Here is a 15,621-nt window from a genome sequence, read left to right on the forward strand (position 1 = left end):
CTTTCTGACCTTGACACTGGAAGTACAGTTGACGAGGCAGCCAGAGGCATAACTAATAATCACATGACTTCTATTGATTGACAATGACACGATAGCTGGCTGGCGTAAGTGAGGTTTTACTTTCGTTTATATGTACTTTGATATTTTGATAAGAATTAATGTTTGATGCTTGAGTTTAGCCAAAATATTGGAACTTCCGTCTGCCCTTTTGTTGTTTTGCATCAGGCATCCTGAAAGACTAGCCTATTGTCGTAGTGAGCTAATTGTCAGTATTTACACAGACTGCAGTTTACTAGTTGCTGATAAGAGAGATAATATAATAAAATATATAATATAATATATAATAAATATAATAATAAATGCTCATATAAGTACTGTTCAAAGCTTTCAAAAGGATTGGAAACGATACAATCATCATTTTAGGTGGGTAAAGGTACCATGCAGGTACCTGCAGATTTTGAAAGGCCAGTTATAAGTGGGAAAACATATAAAGCAGAGAAAAATCTACATATAAAAACAGATTTAAAACTGGATGTCGAATAAAGTGAATGAAAATAGCTAGAAAGCTATGGTTACTTTTGATGGAGTATAGAATAGGGTGACATACAGAATGTTCAATCATGTCTTACAATTCTGGTTTAATCTCTTTTTGACAGTATTAATGTCTATTTGAAGGTAGGTGAATGCACGAAAATACCGTAAACTGGTCTATTTTAGTGTTTACAACCACTATGAACATTACTAGCTACACGTCTGTAGCTTGATGGTAAAAAAAAAAAATTGGGATGGACGACTAGGGAGCTACAGTGCCACCCATTAAAAAAGGGTATATTTTTGGTGCACAAAAAGCAAACTGTTTCTCGATTTATTCCTCTGTATATTTAAGCTGCCATCTCAAAATATTCCAAATATATTTTCTTTATTACTTCCACACCAAAACTGTTTATACAAGTTATGCATGAAGTGCATTGGACCAAATTGTCTTGCCACACAAAATGGCAGTATAAATTGGCAAAATTTTCATTGGCCTGAAATTTCAGACTGAAGAGGCTATTATTGGGGAATGTTTTGTTGTGGAAATAGTAACAAAATATGTTTGAACACAGGGTTAGTAATAATTTGAGATGCCAGTTTAGATATACTAGTTTGAAGAAATATATTGAGATACATTGCACTTTTTGTGCCCAATAAACATACACTTTTTAAATGGGTTTGTGGTGGTCAGATGAGTTAGATCGAAGATGGCCAGAGAGCTCAGTTGGTAGTCTCCTCTCCCATTACATTTGGTGCCATGCCATGCCCTGGAAGTGACAGGTGAAATACCTGCCAGGGAAGAGCCTGGGTTGGTGTCATGGGGCCGAAGACTTTTAAAGAGGGAGGAATATTTGGCGGTCAGACGGGTTCAATCACCGATTGCCAGATAGCTCAGTTGGTAGAGCACCTGACTGGAGATTCAGGGGGCTCAGGTTTGAATCAGTCTGGTCTGCTGCATTTTTCTCCTCTCCCATTACAGATGGCACTGTAGCTCTCTAATTGTGCATCCCAATTTTTTCAGACCAGCGAGCTACAGATCTGCAGCTAGAACATGACAAGTGTTGCAAGATACATCTTTAATGCGTTACATTTGATGATACTACACTGACATGAATTGTAACCTTTTGTCATTGGTTTATTTTAAATGTGCTATGATTAAGTTAGTGATAATCATGATAAGATGTTGAAAAGGTTTGCAATTCAAGTAAGGAAGAGTTATTCAAGCAAAACTTCATATTTCTCAAATAGAATTGGAAGTTTTAGAACATGTTATTTATAATATTGCCATGTTTTGATTATTATAAAGGATTATATTTTTTCTATAGCACACCACAATTATGAATATCAGCAAGAAATCCGCTAAGAAGACATTCCATGTTGATGAGTCAGACTTGCTCTGTAAAAATGGTTGTGGTTTCTATGGTAATCCAGCATGGCAGGGATTCTGTTCTAAATGTTACAGAGAGGTTTACCAGGCAGCAAAGCAGGCCCAGGCCCAACATGATGAACAGAAAACTAGGTGAGGGGAATTCTGGGGGGGAGAGGGCATTATCAGGTAGACCCAGGCACAACATGATGAACAGAAAACTAGGTGAGGACACAGAAATTAGCAGTCATGAGAGGAATTCTGGGGGATTGGTGCTACCAGGTAGACCAGGCATGACATAATGAACATAAATCTAGGCGAGGACACAACATTTAGCAGTGGTGAGAGAAGTTCTGGGGGAGGGGGGTTATCAGGTAGACTCCGGCTTAAAATGATAATCAGAGAACTAACTGAGAACACAGTTGTAGTAATAAATGTCGGAAAAAGCAGGCCCAAGAAAACTAAGTAAAATCAAAAAAGTAAGCAGTGGGTGAGGGATAGGAGGAGCAGGCCCAGGCTAAATGTCAGAAAAACCGGACGGAAACTGGGGAAAAGTGGTGTATTTTTTTGTATGTGTATGGTGATGGTGGTTGGTGGGGGTTGGGGGGGGGGTAACAGGTTAGGTGAGGTAAGGCCCAGGATCAGCATAATTAGAAATCCAGGTGAGAATGTAACAATAATATACAAACTTATATACAAGTTTTAGACATACACTTTGAAGCAGAGATGATTTTATATATATTTAAAAGGGCAATAGTTAATTGTTTCATTGAATGACTTGAGATTATTGATTATGATTTATCTTAACATATAATTATGCACCTATTAAAGATACAGTTGAACTTTGGTATCTCGAACACCGATATCTCGAATACCATGGATATGTCAAGTGATTTTGAAGTCCCAACCACTTATTCTTAAAGTATTTTACCCTCGATATCTCAAATCCTCAGATATCTCAAAGTTTTTTCTTGGTCCCATCGAGTTCGAGATAACGAGGTTTGACTGTACTTCAAATACAACGAAGTATTAAATGTTTCCATTCAGACTACAAAAGGAGAACAGATATTCAACCTCTTATAGTCGTGCTACACTTGAAACTTATGTACAGTATTTTCTAGCTTTATTGTGAAGAGATTAAAATATTATTGTATTTAGTGCAAATGAAATAATACTTGGCATTGCTTTCACATAGTACATTGACCTCATACAGCTAGGTTATGAATATAACTGTATTAATTGTGTAGAAGAACATTGAACTTAATCTAAGGAGTAACAATATTGTATTTTTATTACATACTGCATTATAATATACTTTATGATTTCGTGAGTAAAGGGATTGTTTCTAGAGACACGAAGACGTTGACACCACAAAGCCATTTAACATCACTTCTTCAGCACTCCTTGTTATTTTCACCCTCAGTCATTCGTTAACACCTAGAGATGATTTTTATACTTGATGGTTAAAAACAAAATTTCTCTAACAATGGTTTTTTTTTTTTTCATGTTTAAAGTTCATTTAGAGGATAAACAAGAGTGACAACTTTTACCTAAGTTAATTTTTGTTAGGAATTTTTTTCACAAAAAATCAGATGTGTGTTGAAAGATTGGGGTAGAAAGATAGAGTACATAGAGCCATTAAACACCCAAATAGCTTTACTATATGTATTATTGCAACTGGCTCACCTTAGCCAAAGGTCTCTCCCTACCCCAGGGGGTAGGGAGAGGTCACAATTGGATATTAAAGTTATACGTAGGAGTATATAGGAAAAATCATTAAAACTCTTCTTTTCAAGAACAGAAAAGCCATGATTAGTCATATTGATTTAGAAGCATCCTTAGGTAGTGTAGATTCAAGAGTGTTCAAATCATGCCCCCTGCCCCCACTTTTATATTTTAACTTTTCAATACTGAACTGATTTCTGCTTTTCCTTGCCGAAGTTCTCAGGTGAGCAATGAGGCCGATGGGCAGCTTGTTTTTGTGATGCTGTACCATCTTTCTCATCTATGAGAATGATATCAGTATCTGAGTTTACAATGATTACATGGCTTGTTTAAAATTTACAAACTATAAATATACTTTATTTAATAAATATATTAATTTCACAAAATGAAGTGATTATGAAACCCAGACCAATAAGTTTGAATTCCACAATTTTACATTCATAAGATTTTAAAATGTATTTGTTTTGGAGTATTGAGTAGAATTGGCAGAATAAAAAAAATATTAGAAATTTGAATTTTTTTTTTCTAATTCCCCAGAAATTAGGGTCAGCATCCTAGAAATTAAAAAAACAAAACACAAAAAAAAAACCCCTGTGGCTTTAATTCTGCAGCTGGACTTATGCATTGCAACTTTTTTCACTTGAGCTGCATTCCCTAAAGTTATAGTGCACTATTTTAAAGTGTCAGTCACACCCAGAATGATCACATATATAACTGAACACATCACTCATACTAATAAATTTAAGATTTATAGGCATATTGTAACAATGTCAGACCAGTCAGCCTTATTATTAGATTTGGTGAATAGTGAGTCAAGTAGACCAACTTCACACATTCAGATGATTAGATCAATATTAAGATTTGTAACAGAGGCTGATGAAGGAAGACAGATGTTACACACTGTGACTCATGGGCTGGGTTAAATGTTCACAGGGTTAACAAGGTGTAGGTCACAGGTGTCTACTCAGACTGCTATTTGTTTATGTATACCTTGATATCTAGTATGGAGAGGGTACTTCTTACTCTTTCCAGCCAGATTTTCTGATTGTTCATTATCATAAGATTCGTAATATAGATATTAGTTTTGTACCTTTGAGTGACACATAGCAGATACTAGTAAACCATGGTTTTATCAGGTACACATGCCTGTATTAGTCTCTTGATTCTTCTGTTTACTCCGCCAATATAGCTAGATACACATCTTCTGTGTCCTTTTTTTGGTTAGTGTATGTCCTGGTATATCATGATCTTATTACATTAATAGCAGGTTTTTATGCCGCCGCCATAAAATGGCTGGGGCACATAGTGTTACCCTGTTTCGTTATTCTGTCAACTCAAATTTGACATGTGGATATATCATAGGAATACACAGGTCAAGTTCGAATTTGGTCATGGTCCAATAATTTTTGACAGAGTTATCCCTCTTGAACTTAGGAAAAAATAAGAAATTTTCAGTTTCCACTTTCTAACTTTTGTAGGGATGTATATATAAGGTTGAAATTGCATATGCAGGTATACTACCAGAAAATACAGGTCAAGTTCGAATTTGGTAATGGTCCGATGATTTTTGAGAGAGTTATCCCTCGTGAAATTAGGGAAAAATAAGAAATTTTCAGTTTCCTCTCTCTAATGTTTGTAGGGATGTATGTATAAGGTTGAAATTGCATATGCAGGAATATTACCAGAAAATACAGGTCAAGTTCGAATTTGGTCATGGTACGATGATTTTTGACAGAGTTGTTTCTCTTGAACTTAGAAAAAATAAGAAGAAATTTTCAGTCTCCACTCTGTAACTTTTGTAGGGATGTATGTATGAGGTTGAAATTGTATATGCTGGTATTTTACCAGAAAATATGGTTCATGTTTGAATACAAATTTAAAACTAAATATTTTGGCTGCTTGTGGGGGCATTCATGGCATTATCGACACATCTAATTGTACCAAGTGTTGTTATAGCCAGTCACTAAGGACAGCAAAGATTGCTTCATCATTCATTATTTTCAAGTTCTGAATAATAAAAAATAGTAATATCTTTTATCTCAATATTGATGTTTTGATATAACAAACACTTTTAACTGTATGTACATGGATTTAAGGATTTTGGATTTTATGATGTAAAAAATGTCATCTATTGATGTATCTATCCAAGATTTTTTTTGTGGACGGTGGGGTGGGTGGTTGTAGTCATGTATATAACTCTGTATGGATTTCATTGGTCATCTGAAAGGAATCAAGTGATGTTATGCTCAACAAGAGAAAAGAAGTATTCTCTCTTTCTGTAATAACATGAATGTTTAATGAATTAGGGTTATAATAATAGCCAATATTGATGACAGAATCATTCCCTGTAGTATGATGCCCTGTAGTATGTAGGTTATTGAATACTTGACACTGTTGATGAGACTTTTGTTACATCATCATATCCCCCGGAGAAGCAGGTGCTAGACTTAGGTCAGGGAGATGTTAATGCTCCTATATTGTTATTATCGATCTGTGTAGCATATAGATATTTTCTTGTTTAATAATTCTGTTTCATCTTCTTAGATGAACAGAAAGTAAAACTTGGAAGTATATTGTTGAAACATTTTACGTGTTCATTAGGAAAGTTATTAAGGGAAAACGGACTTATTTTTTTCCTGATGATTTGTGTTCTTCAGTATATACCTTGTTGTTGACAGGCCAGAGACAGAGGAGACCTCTACTCCATTGTTCTCCAAATTTACAGAGAAAAAGTCACTTCAGTTCAACAAGAGATCACATACAGTCAAGTCGATATTCAGGAAGACAGCTACCAAAGGTAATACAAAGATATCTACCAAATGTAATCATCCAGTCAAGTCTATATTCAGGAAGACACGTATCAAAGGTAATACAAAGACACCTACCAAAGGTAATACAAAGTCCAATATAAATCATAAAGACACCTACAAAAGATAATGCAAAGTCCAATAATAGTCATCAAGACACCTACCAAAGGTAATACAAAGACACCTACCAAAGGTAATACAAAGTCCAATATAAATCATCAAGTATATAACTATTAAATGTGTATTCTGGTACATGCTTATATACCTTTAGTGGCCATTTTTGCACAAGACATATTCCTTAAATGGAAATTATTTACACCAATTTTCATTTAATTAATTAAGTTATATATTTTGCTGTGAAAAAAATTGTCATAAAAGTTATAAACAGGTACAACAGTGTAAAATGTCTGATGATAGTATATCTACAGAATTTGTCTACTGAAATAATTTACATTTAAAGGTTGTGCAAGGGTTTAATTATTAAGTAGTAATTATCAATGGTAAAAAAGGAAAATATTTCCATATTGTAGTAAGTTGCTGTGATGGTAGTTTAAATATATACATAATTATGATAAGATCATACTTAAGTTACACAGGTGAAGATATTTATTTAAATGGAGTTTTTATTGATTTTTGTAAATTGTTTTTTTTTTTTATTGTAGATAGAAAATTAGCTTTGGTTGCAGAAGTACCTTGTGGCTTTTTAATTATCAGTTTAGAAATCACCAAAATAATATATTTTTAGATCTGACATGCATGTTATTGATTATTTTATTGACACTTGATTTGATAATTAAATCATTCAATCAGAATGGTGACAGATTGCAGGTTAATTATGGTCTCTAGCTGAGCAGGTTGAGCAACAACTCTTTGTTTACAAACAAAGTCACATGACCTAGCACATGCCTAGAGATTAATGTCACCTGCCCAAGCTATTAGTGATTGCATCATCACAGTTTGTCATTGGTTGGCTAGGAATCCACAACATAATTATACTGCTAATGTGGAAAATTTGAAAAATCATTTTCTTTGTTAAGGCATTTCTTGGTTCTTTTTGTCCAGTGCAGTCCATAGAGCATACAAGGTGTACTTTCAATTTAAGAGAGTAAAGAGTTTCAGGTGTAAAGCATAAAAGTGCAAATGAACAGCTATGTCTTTGGAAAATGTTTTTTCGAAACTCAATGTGAAAATGAAAGAGAACTTTGTGTTGAGGTTACATGATGAATATGATGATGAATTTGTAGTAATTGATGTGAAAACTATCAATGGGAAATTCTGTTACAGGGGTAAGTTGTTCAAATAACATTATTATTAACAGTGAAGCTATTTTTCTAGTTATTGCATTGCAAAGAAATTGATTGGTTAAAATTCATATTTTTCTAAAGAAATGCACAATATTTGTTCTTTTTAATAATTTGATAATTTTGATTTTTTTGCTTAATCTATAGATTGTTCTTGTACTTTTTAAAGTTATATTTCTCAAAAGTACAGCAACATAGTTTTGTGTATTATGGAAGGTAATAACAATACTTTCTCAAATGATAAGACAAAAGAAAATTTATGTTCACAAAATATGTGACTCTTTAAGACCACATTATGACACATTTATATTATGTTTACAACTTCCTATTAGGTTTTTACAACATTAAATGTATAAGGTTGTCATTTTGTGATGTAAGCAGCCATTATCTTCCTGTAGGAGAGATAATTGAGGTATGACTACCTAAGGCTAGGATTATATACATCATTGTATTGTAGTAAAGGATATTTAGGGCAATGTGTCAGGATGTGCTTGGTATGCTTGTATTAACTGGGGCACTGTGTTATCTCCTGTGATCTGTATTTAGATATATACTTATATCTACCTGCCTTCTTAACCTGTCTGGTATGAACTGGTTAGTACTGGACCTCCCTACAAAAGACTGATAAAGGACTTATAACACCTGAAATAGGTGGACTGTGATCTCTTGTGTAAGGTACATGATAACACACTTCAGTAATTTCTCCATGTACATACTAATGACTCGACCAACAGCTAGATTACAAGTACTCCACAGTTAGGTTCAGCTCAATGTTCTAAAAAGTTTTGTTAAATATTCACGTCATGAAGTTTGAAGCAATTAAATGAAACAAAAAAAAATATCGTTGTTTACTAATATACAATTACCATGATTACAGACAATAGTTTAGGATACAATGATACCTGTACCCTAGCCAGCAGATGGAGATCTTGTAAATGCCAAACATTTGGAACAGTTTTTAACATTGTATACATGATTTTCATGTCAGAGTTACATTTTTAGGTCACCTGAGTCACTCAGGTGACCTATTGCTATCTCTTTTCGTCCGTCGTCGTTCGTAAACTTTTGAACATTTTCAGCTTCTTCTCTGGAACCAGCAAACCAATTTCAACCAATTTTGGCATATAGCATCTATGGGTGAAGGGGAACAAAAATTGTGAAATTTGTGGCCCCTGCCCCCCTGGGGCCTGAGGGGTGGGGTCAAAACCATCAAAATTAATGCAATCTTTAAAAATCTTCTTCTTTACTCCTGGACATCAAGCAGTCAAACTGTTGGCATGATTGTAATAAACATTGAACCCTGTACCAAAATTGTGAAATTCATGGCTCCAGGGTCAGGGGTTCTGGTGCTAGGGCGGGGCTATATAGATCATATAGTGAAAGTGCATTATTTCTTTGAAAATCTTCTTCTCTACTCCTGGGTATTATTGAAACAAATTGAATACATAGTTATTATAAGCAAGAGTGACTCTACCAAATTGTGAAATTCATGGCTCCAGGGTCAGGGGTTCTGGTGCTAGGGCGGGGCTATATAGATCATATAGTGAAAGTGCATTATTTCTTTGAAAATCGTCTTCTCTACTCCTGGGTATTATTGAAAGAAATTGAATACATAGTTATGATAAGCAAGGGTGACTCTACCAAAATTGTGAAATTCATGGCCCCAGGGTCAGGGGATCTGGTGCTAGGGCGGGGCTATATAGATCATATAGTGAAAGTGCATTATTTCTTTAAAAATCTTCTTCTGTACTCCTGGGTATTTTTGAAAGAAATTGAATACATAGTTATGATAAGCAAGGGAGACTCTACCAAAATTGTGAAATTCATGACCCCAGGGTTAGGGGTTCTGGTGCTAGGGTGGGACTATATAGGTCATATAATGAAAGTGTATTATTTCTTTGAAAATCTTATTCTCTACTCCTGGGTATTATTTAAACAAATTAAATACATAGTTATGATAAGCAAGAGTGACTCAACCAAAATTGTGAAATTCATAGCCCCAGGGTCAGGGGTTCTGGTGTTAGGGCGGGGCTATATAGATCATATAGTGAAAGTGCATTATTTCTTTGAAAATCTTCTTTTCTACTCCTGGGTATTATTGAAACAAATTAAATACATAGTTATGATAAGCAAGAGTGACTCTACCAAATTGTGAAATTCATGGCCCTAGGGTCAGGGGTTCTGGTGCTAGGGCGGGGCTATATAGATCATATAATGAAAGTGCATTATTTCTTTGAAAATCTTCTTCTCTACTCCTGAGTATTATTTAAACAAATTAAATACATAGCTATGAAAAGCAAGGGTGACTCTACCGAAATTGTGAAATTCATGACCCCAGGGTCAGGGGTTCTGGTGCTAGGGCGGGGCTATATAGATCATATAGTGAAAGTGCATTATTTCTTTAAAAATCTTCTTCTCTTCTCCTGGGTATTATTTAAACAAATACATAGTTATGATAAGCAAGGATGCCTCTTCCAAAATTGTGAATTTAATGACCCCTGGATCAGAGGTTCTGATATTAGGGCGGGGCTCTATTTATTATATAGTGAAAATGCATTAAAGCTTTAAAAATCTTCTCTGCACCTGGGTATATCAGAGGCAGTTCATTTATACTCTATGGATCCTCTAAATTGTTGTATTACACTCAGGTGACCATTAAGGCCCTTGGGCCTCTTGTTATATGAAAAACAAACAACAACATGTAGTTACATAATATACCTTTGGTGTGACACAGTTAAATATGCTGATGATAAAATGCCAAGTATAGAACTGGAATGTGTGACAATTTTTAATGTCTACTGTTCAGAAATATACAGTGCACATAATGAAACAATATATGTCATTAAAAATATATATTCTATTACAATTTACAAAGCAATTAATTTCATCTAAAAGGAAATATAATCAGATAGTGACTTGTATAATCCTATTTAGATTCTCTTGAGTTTGATTAGGGCTTCCCATCTGTGTAAGAGATTAAGTAGTGTTTATTAATGACATTGTATTAGCTCTAGGCCTAATCTTTGTGACGTACATTAATTGAAATGAATAAGTACATTATGAATACAAGAAATAACATACCATAAGCATGTAAGTGCATTTATTACAATTATCAATAATAGTTTTTTTTTGTTTTATGATAATAATGCATCAAAGTAATTTTTACCTGCAATATAAACCTGTTGATATAAATATGAAAATATTGAAGTTGCATTACACATGAATTACACATAATATGAAAGGAGATGTGTGCTTTACTTCAGAGCTTTTGCTTGAAGATTTAATCACAGATACATGTACTGATTCAAAAACCTAGCTTTATGATTATAAAACAGATTTAAGTCAGATAAAGAGACTTAGACTTAAGTAAGAAGACTTAGACTTGAGTCAAGTAAGAAGACTTAGACTTGAGTCAAGTAAGATAACTGCACTTTGGTGATGCAATATTGAATTTTGGACAGTTTGTCTTCTGCATCATTCCAGCACAACATACAGATTTTGACTTAGGGCATAAGATGTTTCATGATTTTTGGGCCAGATTAATTCAAGAAAATATGTATTTAGACAAATATGTGTACTCTTAATTCACTTCATTTATCCTTCCAGTTGTATAACCTATTTATTGTTTTTCCAGATTCACCTCTACAGGAGAGCACAGGTCCACGTAAAGAAATCAAGCGAGTGAGCTTGGAAACGCAACAACTCGGGACTGAGTTTGCAGATTATCTCAAGTCCATCCGTAAAAATGTGGCAGTAGACGTATCAAAGAACACAAAAGCCATTGTGGATAAACTCACCCAGAACACAGATGCACCCGTGGAGGAACTGTCAGAGATGGTTCAGGATTTCTACCAAAATATGTCTGACAGGATGAATATGCATAGTACTTACAAAGGTAAGAGATGGGGGACAGTAGGGGTGAGCATGTATATATACCAAGTGAGTTCTGAGTGTGAAGTATTATGAACAAGTAGCCTGTATGTACCAGAAATAATGCCTGGGATTAAGAGAGTACTAGTATATGCACATAAAACTTTTATGACTAAACAGGGACAATTATTCCACATGGAAACTGCATTTTCCTTGCTTAAATTTAGTGAATGCTGAGTTAAATCTCCATTCTGCTAAACTCCTGTTTTATTTTTACACTTTATACACAGAAAAATACTTTTTATGAAGTTTATTGCGACTTGACACAGATCTGACTTGAACGTTTATTGTGACATGACACAGATCTGACTTGAATGATAATTGTGAGTTGACACAGGTCTGACTTGAATGATAATTGTGAGTTGACAAAGATCTGACTTGAATGATAATTGTGAGTTGACACAGATCTGACTCGAATGATAATTGTGACTTGACACAGATCTGACTTGAACATTTATTGTGACTTGACACAAATCTGACTTGAATATTTATTGTGACTTGACACAGATCTGACTTGAACATTTATTGTGACTTGACATTTTTACAGGTCAGAGTCCCGAGATGACGGAGAAGCTTCTTGACTACATTGAGAAGTATGTGATGGTACGAGTCTACTCTATGGTATTTTGTCAGAGTAACGAGGACGAACAGAAAGATCTGAAGATTCAGGACAGAATCCGAGGTTTACATTGGGTGACAGCTCAGCAGCTGGACACGCCCATTAATGATAATGAAGAGGAGGTCCGACAGTTAGTGGACAGGGCGATCACAGGTAGTCAGATGTTAGAGGGAAATGTAATCTTCATTTATGTGAGGAACAAATCCCAATGATTGGGAAAAAAAATCGAGAGTTCAAAGGTTAATCATTAAAAATATACAAGTAATATATTTCAAACTGAAAAGTTCATGAGGGGTATGAACTTTTACTTTCCATGCAAACACAATTCATGTTTTATAACAACAAAATTGCAATGTTATGCTTTGTAAATTAAAAACCACAGTTGGATATCAGTATTAATTCTTCACTTGTAATGTGTATTTATATCATCAATTTGGGCTTTGTATTACAGAAATAATTGAGATGAACTCAAAGAAGTCACCTCCTGACAAGCTGGATTGTGTCACTCGATGTTGTAAGAACATCTTTGAAATCTTGCGCCATTCAAAAACAGGCCCAGCTAATGCAGATGATTTCCTCCCAGCCCTGATATTCATTGTGTTGAAGGCGAACCCCCCATTACTCCAGTCCAATATACAGTATATCACGAGGTTTGCCAATCCAAGTAGGCTAATGAGCGGAGAGGCAGGGTATTATTTCACTAACCTGGTAAGTCTTCATTGCTGTAAGCCCTATGTTAGTGTATAATAAATTGTAAATTTTACAACTGATTATATGAAAAAGTCAGGAGAAAGAAGATCTGGTCTTAGTTTGACATTTTAAGCTTCTTTTAGAAACATGTAGAAATTCTTTTTCAAACTGCTGAAGCTGTGAAATATTCAATCTTTTGAACAGTGTTGTGCTGTGTCTTTCATCGAGAGTATTAATGCAGAGTCATTAAATCTGACACAACAAGAGTATGATAGATATATGTCCGGGGAAGCCATTCCTCCCCAAAATGGACAGGACAATACATGTGAGGGTCTCCGTATTATGTGGGAGAACCTGCGAACGCTGTCAGATCTCCGACAGCGACAAGAAAAGGTCATGGCGGACACACTGCAACTCCAACAGGAAATGAGGGAATTTCAGGACAGCTTTAAACAGGAGGTTGAAAGTGTTCTTAAGAGAAATCCATGGACCATTAAACCCCAGAAAATGAAAATTGACATTGATGCAGACACCGAAAATATCACAAATCTTCCTACTCCTCTTCTTCCAGAGCCCTTGATGCCAACAAAAGCTTCAGCGGTGGTAGGGCTGGGAACCAGTGGAGAGAGTCAATCAGCAGACATGGTGGCAGGGGACAACACTCCGACAGACTTACTCACTTAATTACAATCATTCAGATTTGTAAATTTCTGTGATGTAAGCAAAGCAAGAGATTTTGTAATGTGTGTGTGTGTGTGGTTAGAGAAGATGAATTTGTGATTGAGAGCATGTGTTTGAAATTGAAAGAAACATTAAGTTTTGTAACATTAGTGTATTATAAAGCCTTAAGTGGACTAAAGGCATGCATTTAGATCTGAGGAATCATACTCAAAACATCACACTACAAAGACGGATACTCAGTGAGAAAGCAACTCCAAATGTTCATCTCCCTTAAGTAGATGTAGGAAATTGCAAGGGTTAGTGCTTTAAATTATATTAGTTTATAAACTGTGTATATTTTTTGGAAGAATTTTCTACTTATTTATTTTCAATGAAGCATACAAGAAGGTAGAAATCAAGAACAAGTTTTGTTGGTAAGAGTGCAGTAGGAATTTAGCCTGATATGTGTATGTATGTTCGAGTGTACAATTCAGTGTCTGTTTTATTGTTATTTTTTAAAAGAATAAATTGACTAAATTATATTTCTTGTGTTTATTGCAACAACAAAAAGTTGCAACAAGCAATTTCTTGCATAGAAATTTCTCACTCTACCCCTGCAAGCAGAGTTTGGAGGATATTGGTATTAGCATGTCTGTCTGTCTGTCCAGCTGTCCACCTGTTTGTCTGTCTGATTTTGTCTGGACTTGGAGACTATTTGCATGGCTTTGTCAGACATTTTTTACTCTCCTTATTCACCATTTAAAGATATGCACTTGGTTTTTTCATCATAGTTGGACTATTTTTCTTCATTATACTGAGTTTTTTCCCCATTTTTAGCTCACCTGAGCCGAAGGCTCAAGTGAGCTTTTCTGATCACATTTTGCCGGCGTCCGTCTGTCCGTCTGTCTATCTGTCCGTCTGTCTGTAAACTTTTCACATTTTCAAGAACCACTGGGCCAATTTTTACCAAACTTGCCACAAAGTAACTGTCAAATAATGACCTTGCGTAGAGAATAGTGATCCAAACTCCCCTAAATAAATAACAGAAAATCTTTTCTACATATTAACTTTACATTTTAATTAACAAAATAATATTCTACAACATAATAAACTGGTTTGGTGTGTGGTCGTCCGTGTCCCTAAAATGTCTACTACGTCTATGGTTTTGTTCCACACGGTGTTTAGGCTACACTACAGTCTCTTGCCGCTAATGAGGCTCAGACACCCCTCTCCAGTGCCGAGAAAGGTTTACACTTCCCCCTCTCCAGTGCCGAGGAGGTTACACGTCCGTCTTGCGTTCAAGACTATGAGATGTGACTGGTACCGGCCGCCATCTCTACACTACTATACAGGAATGAGACCTGTTAAAATATCATACACAGAATAATATAGACATACAACTTACTCCGTGAGTACAATATGTACAACGCAATAAATGCTTTGCTATACAATAGTTATTACAGAACGTAGAACCGACAAATAAAGACACAAACAATCCACCGTACAATTAAGACTCAAACATTTTCGAGTAACTATAAATAACAGAACTTAAAAATATCAAATAGAATAGCTTAAAGTTGCATATTTTAGAAATTCCGTATCTGGGTGTTTTGAGATGTTTACAACTTTATAAAATATTAAAAACAAACACAAATAAGGCTTACCTCAGAGAAGCAGGACCATACAACTAAATTCTAAACAAGTAAAACCCTCAGTGGTCTGCCATGTGTATAAGATAAATCAAACAGATCTTGAGAAATTTTGAAAACGTCCTTCTCCCAGGACTGCCGTGTCCAAACTGAAGCACGGGCTTACAAATATTTTAAAGGTCCGGTGATTTGAGGTATAAAACAGGGTAACATAAACCCGGTGAAAAATGGAGACTCCCCACAGGTAAATATAAATTGCTTGCGTGTTCGAATAGGAACATGTAGATTTTAATGTGACAACTACCTCCCATTTTCCAAAAGTACGCAGTACTTTAAAACA

General features: G+C 35.1%; 1 protein-coding gene across 2 annotated transcripts; it reads left to right on the top strand.

Annotated features, from left to right (window-relative positions):
* The first annotated feature begins 31 nt into the window (after positions 1-31).
* Positions 32-14,172, top strand: LOC133175514 (rab5 GDP/GTP exchange factor-like). 2 transcript variants are annotated; one of them, XM_061310632.1, is made up of 7 exons: positions 32-104; positions 1,860-2,053; positions 6,304-6,422; positions 11,368-11,628; positions 12,211-12,435; positions 12,734-12,990; positions 13,177-14,172. In XM_061310632.1, exons 2-7 carry the CDS (start codon positions 1,872-1,874, stop codon positions 13,654-13,656), a joined length of 1,524 nt encoding a protein of 507 aa, XP_061166616.1. In that variant the 5' UTR covers positions 32-104; positions 1,860-1,871; the 3' UTR covers positions 13,657-14,172. The 2 variants fall into 2 exon arrangements, with proteins under 2 accessions (XP_061166616.1, XP_061166617.1); XM_061310633.1 differs by lacking the exons at positions 32-104; positions 1,860-2,053; positions 6,304-6,422 and adding an exon at positions 7,568-7,718.
* The last annotated feature ends 1,449 nt before the right edge of the window (positions 14,173-15,621 follow it).

This window comes from Saccostrea echinata, unplaced genomic scaffold, assembly GCF_033153115.1.
Source record: "Saccostrea echinata isolate AGI-Se365-2 ecotype Australia unplaced genomic scaffold, CSIRO_AGI_Sech_v1 ptg000062l, whole genome shotgun sequence".
In the NCBI taxonomy this organism is placed as follows: domain Eukaryota; kingdom Metazoa; phylum Mollusca; class Bivalvia; order Ostreida; family Ostreidae; genus Saccostrea; species Saccostrea echinata.

What these genes read in the sequence shown, in the direction of transcription:
- LOC133175514 (XM_061310632.1), top strand. Translation starts at nt 1,872, where the DNA reads ATGAATATCAGCAAGAAATCCGCTAAGAAGACATTCCATGTTGATGAG. An exon ending in TATGCATAGTACTTACAAAG is followed by an intron (nt 11,629 to 12,210) that starts GTAAGAGATGGG and finishes ACATTTTTACAG; the next exon opens with GTCAGAGTCCCGAGATGACG. An exon ending in GGTATTATTTCACTAACCTG is followed by an intron (nt 12,991 to 13,176) that starts GTAAGTCTTCAT and finishes TCTTTTGAACAG; the next exon opens with TGTTGTGCTGTGTCTTTCAT.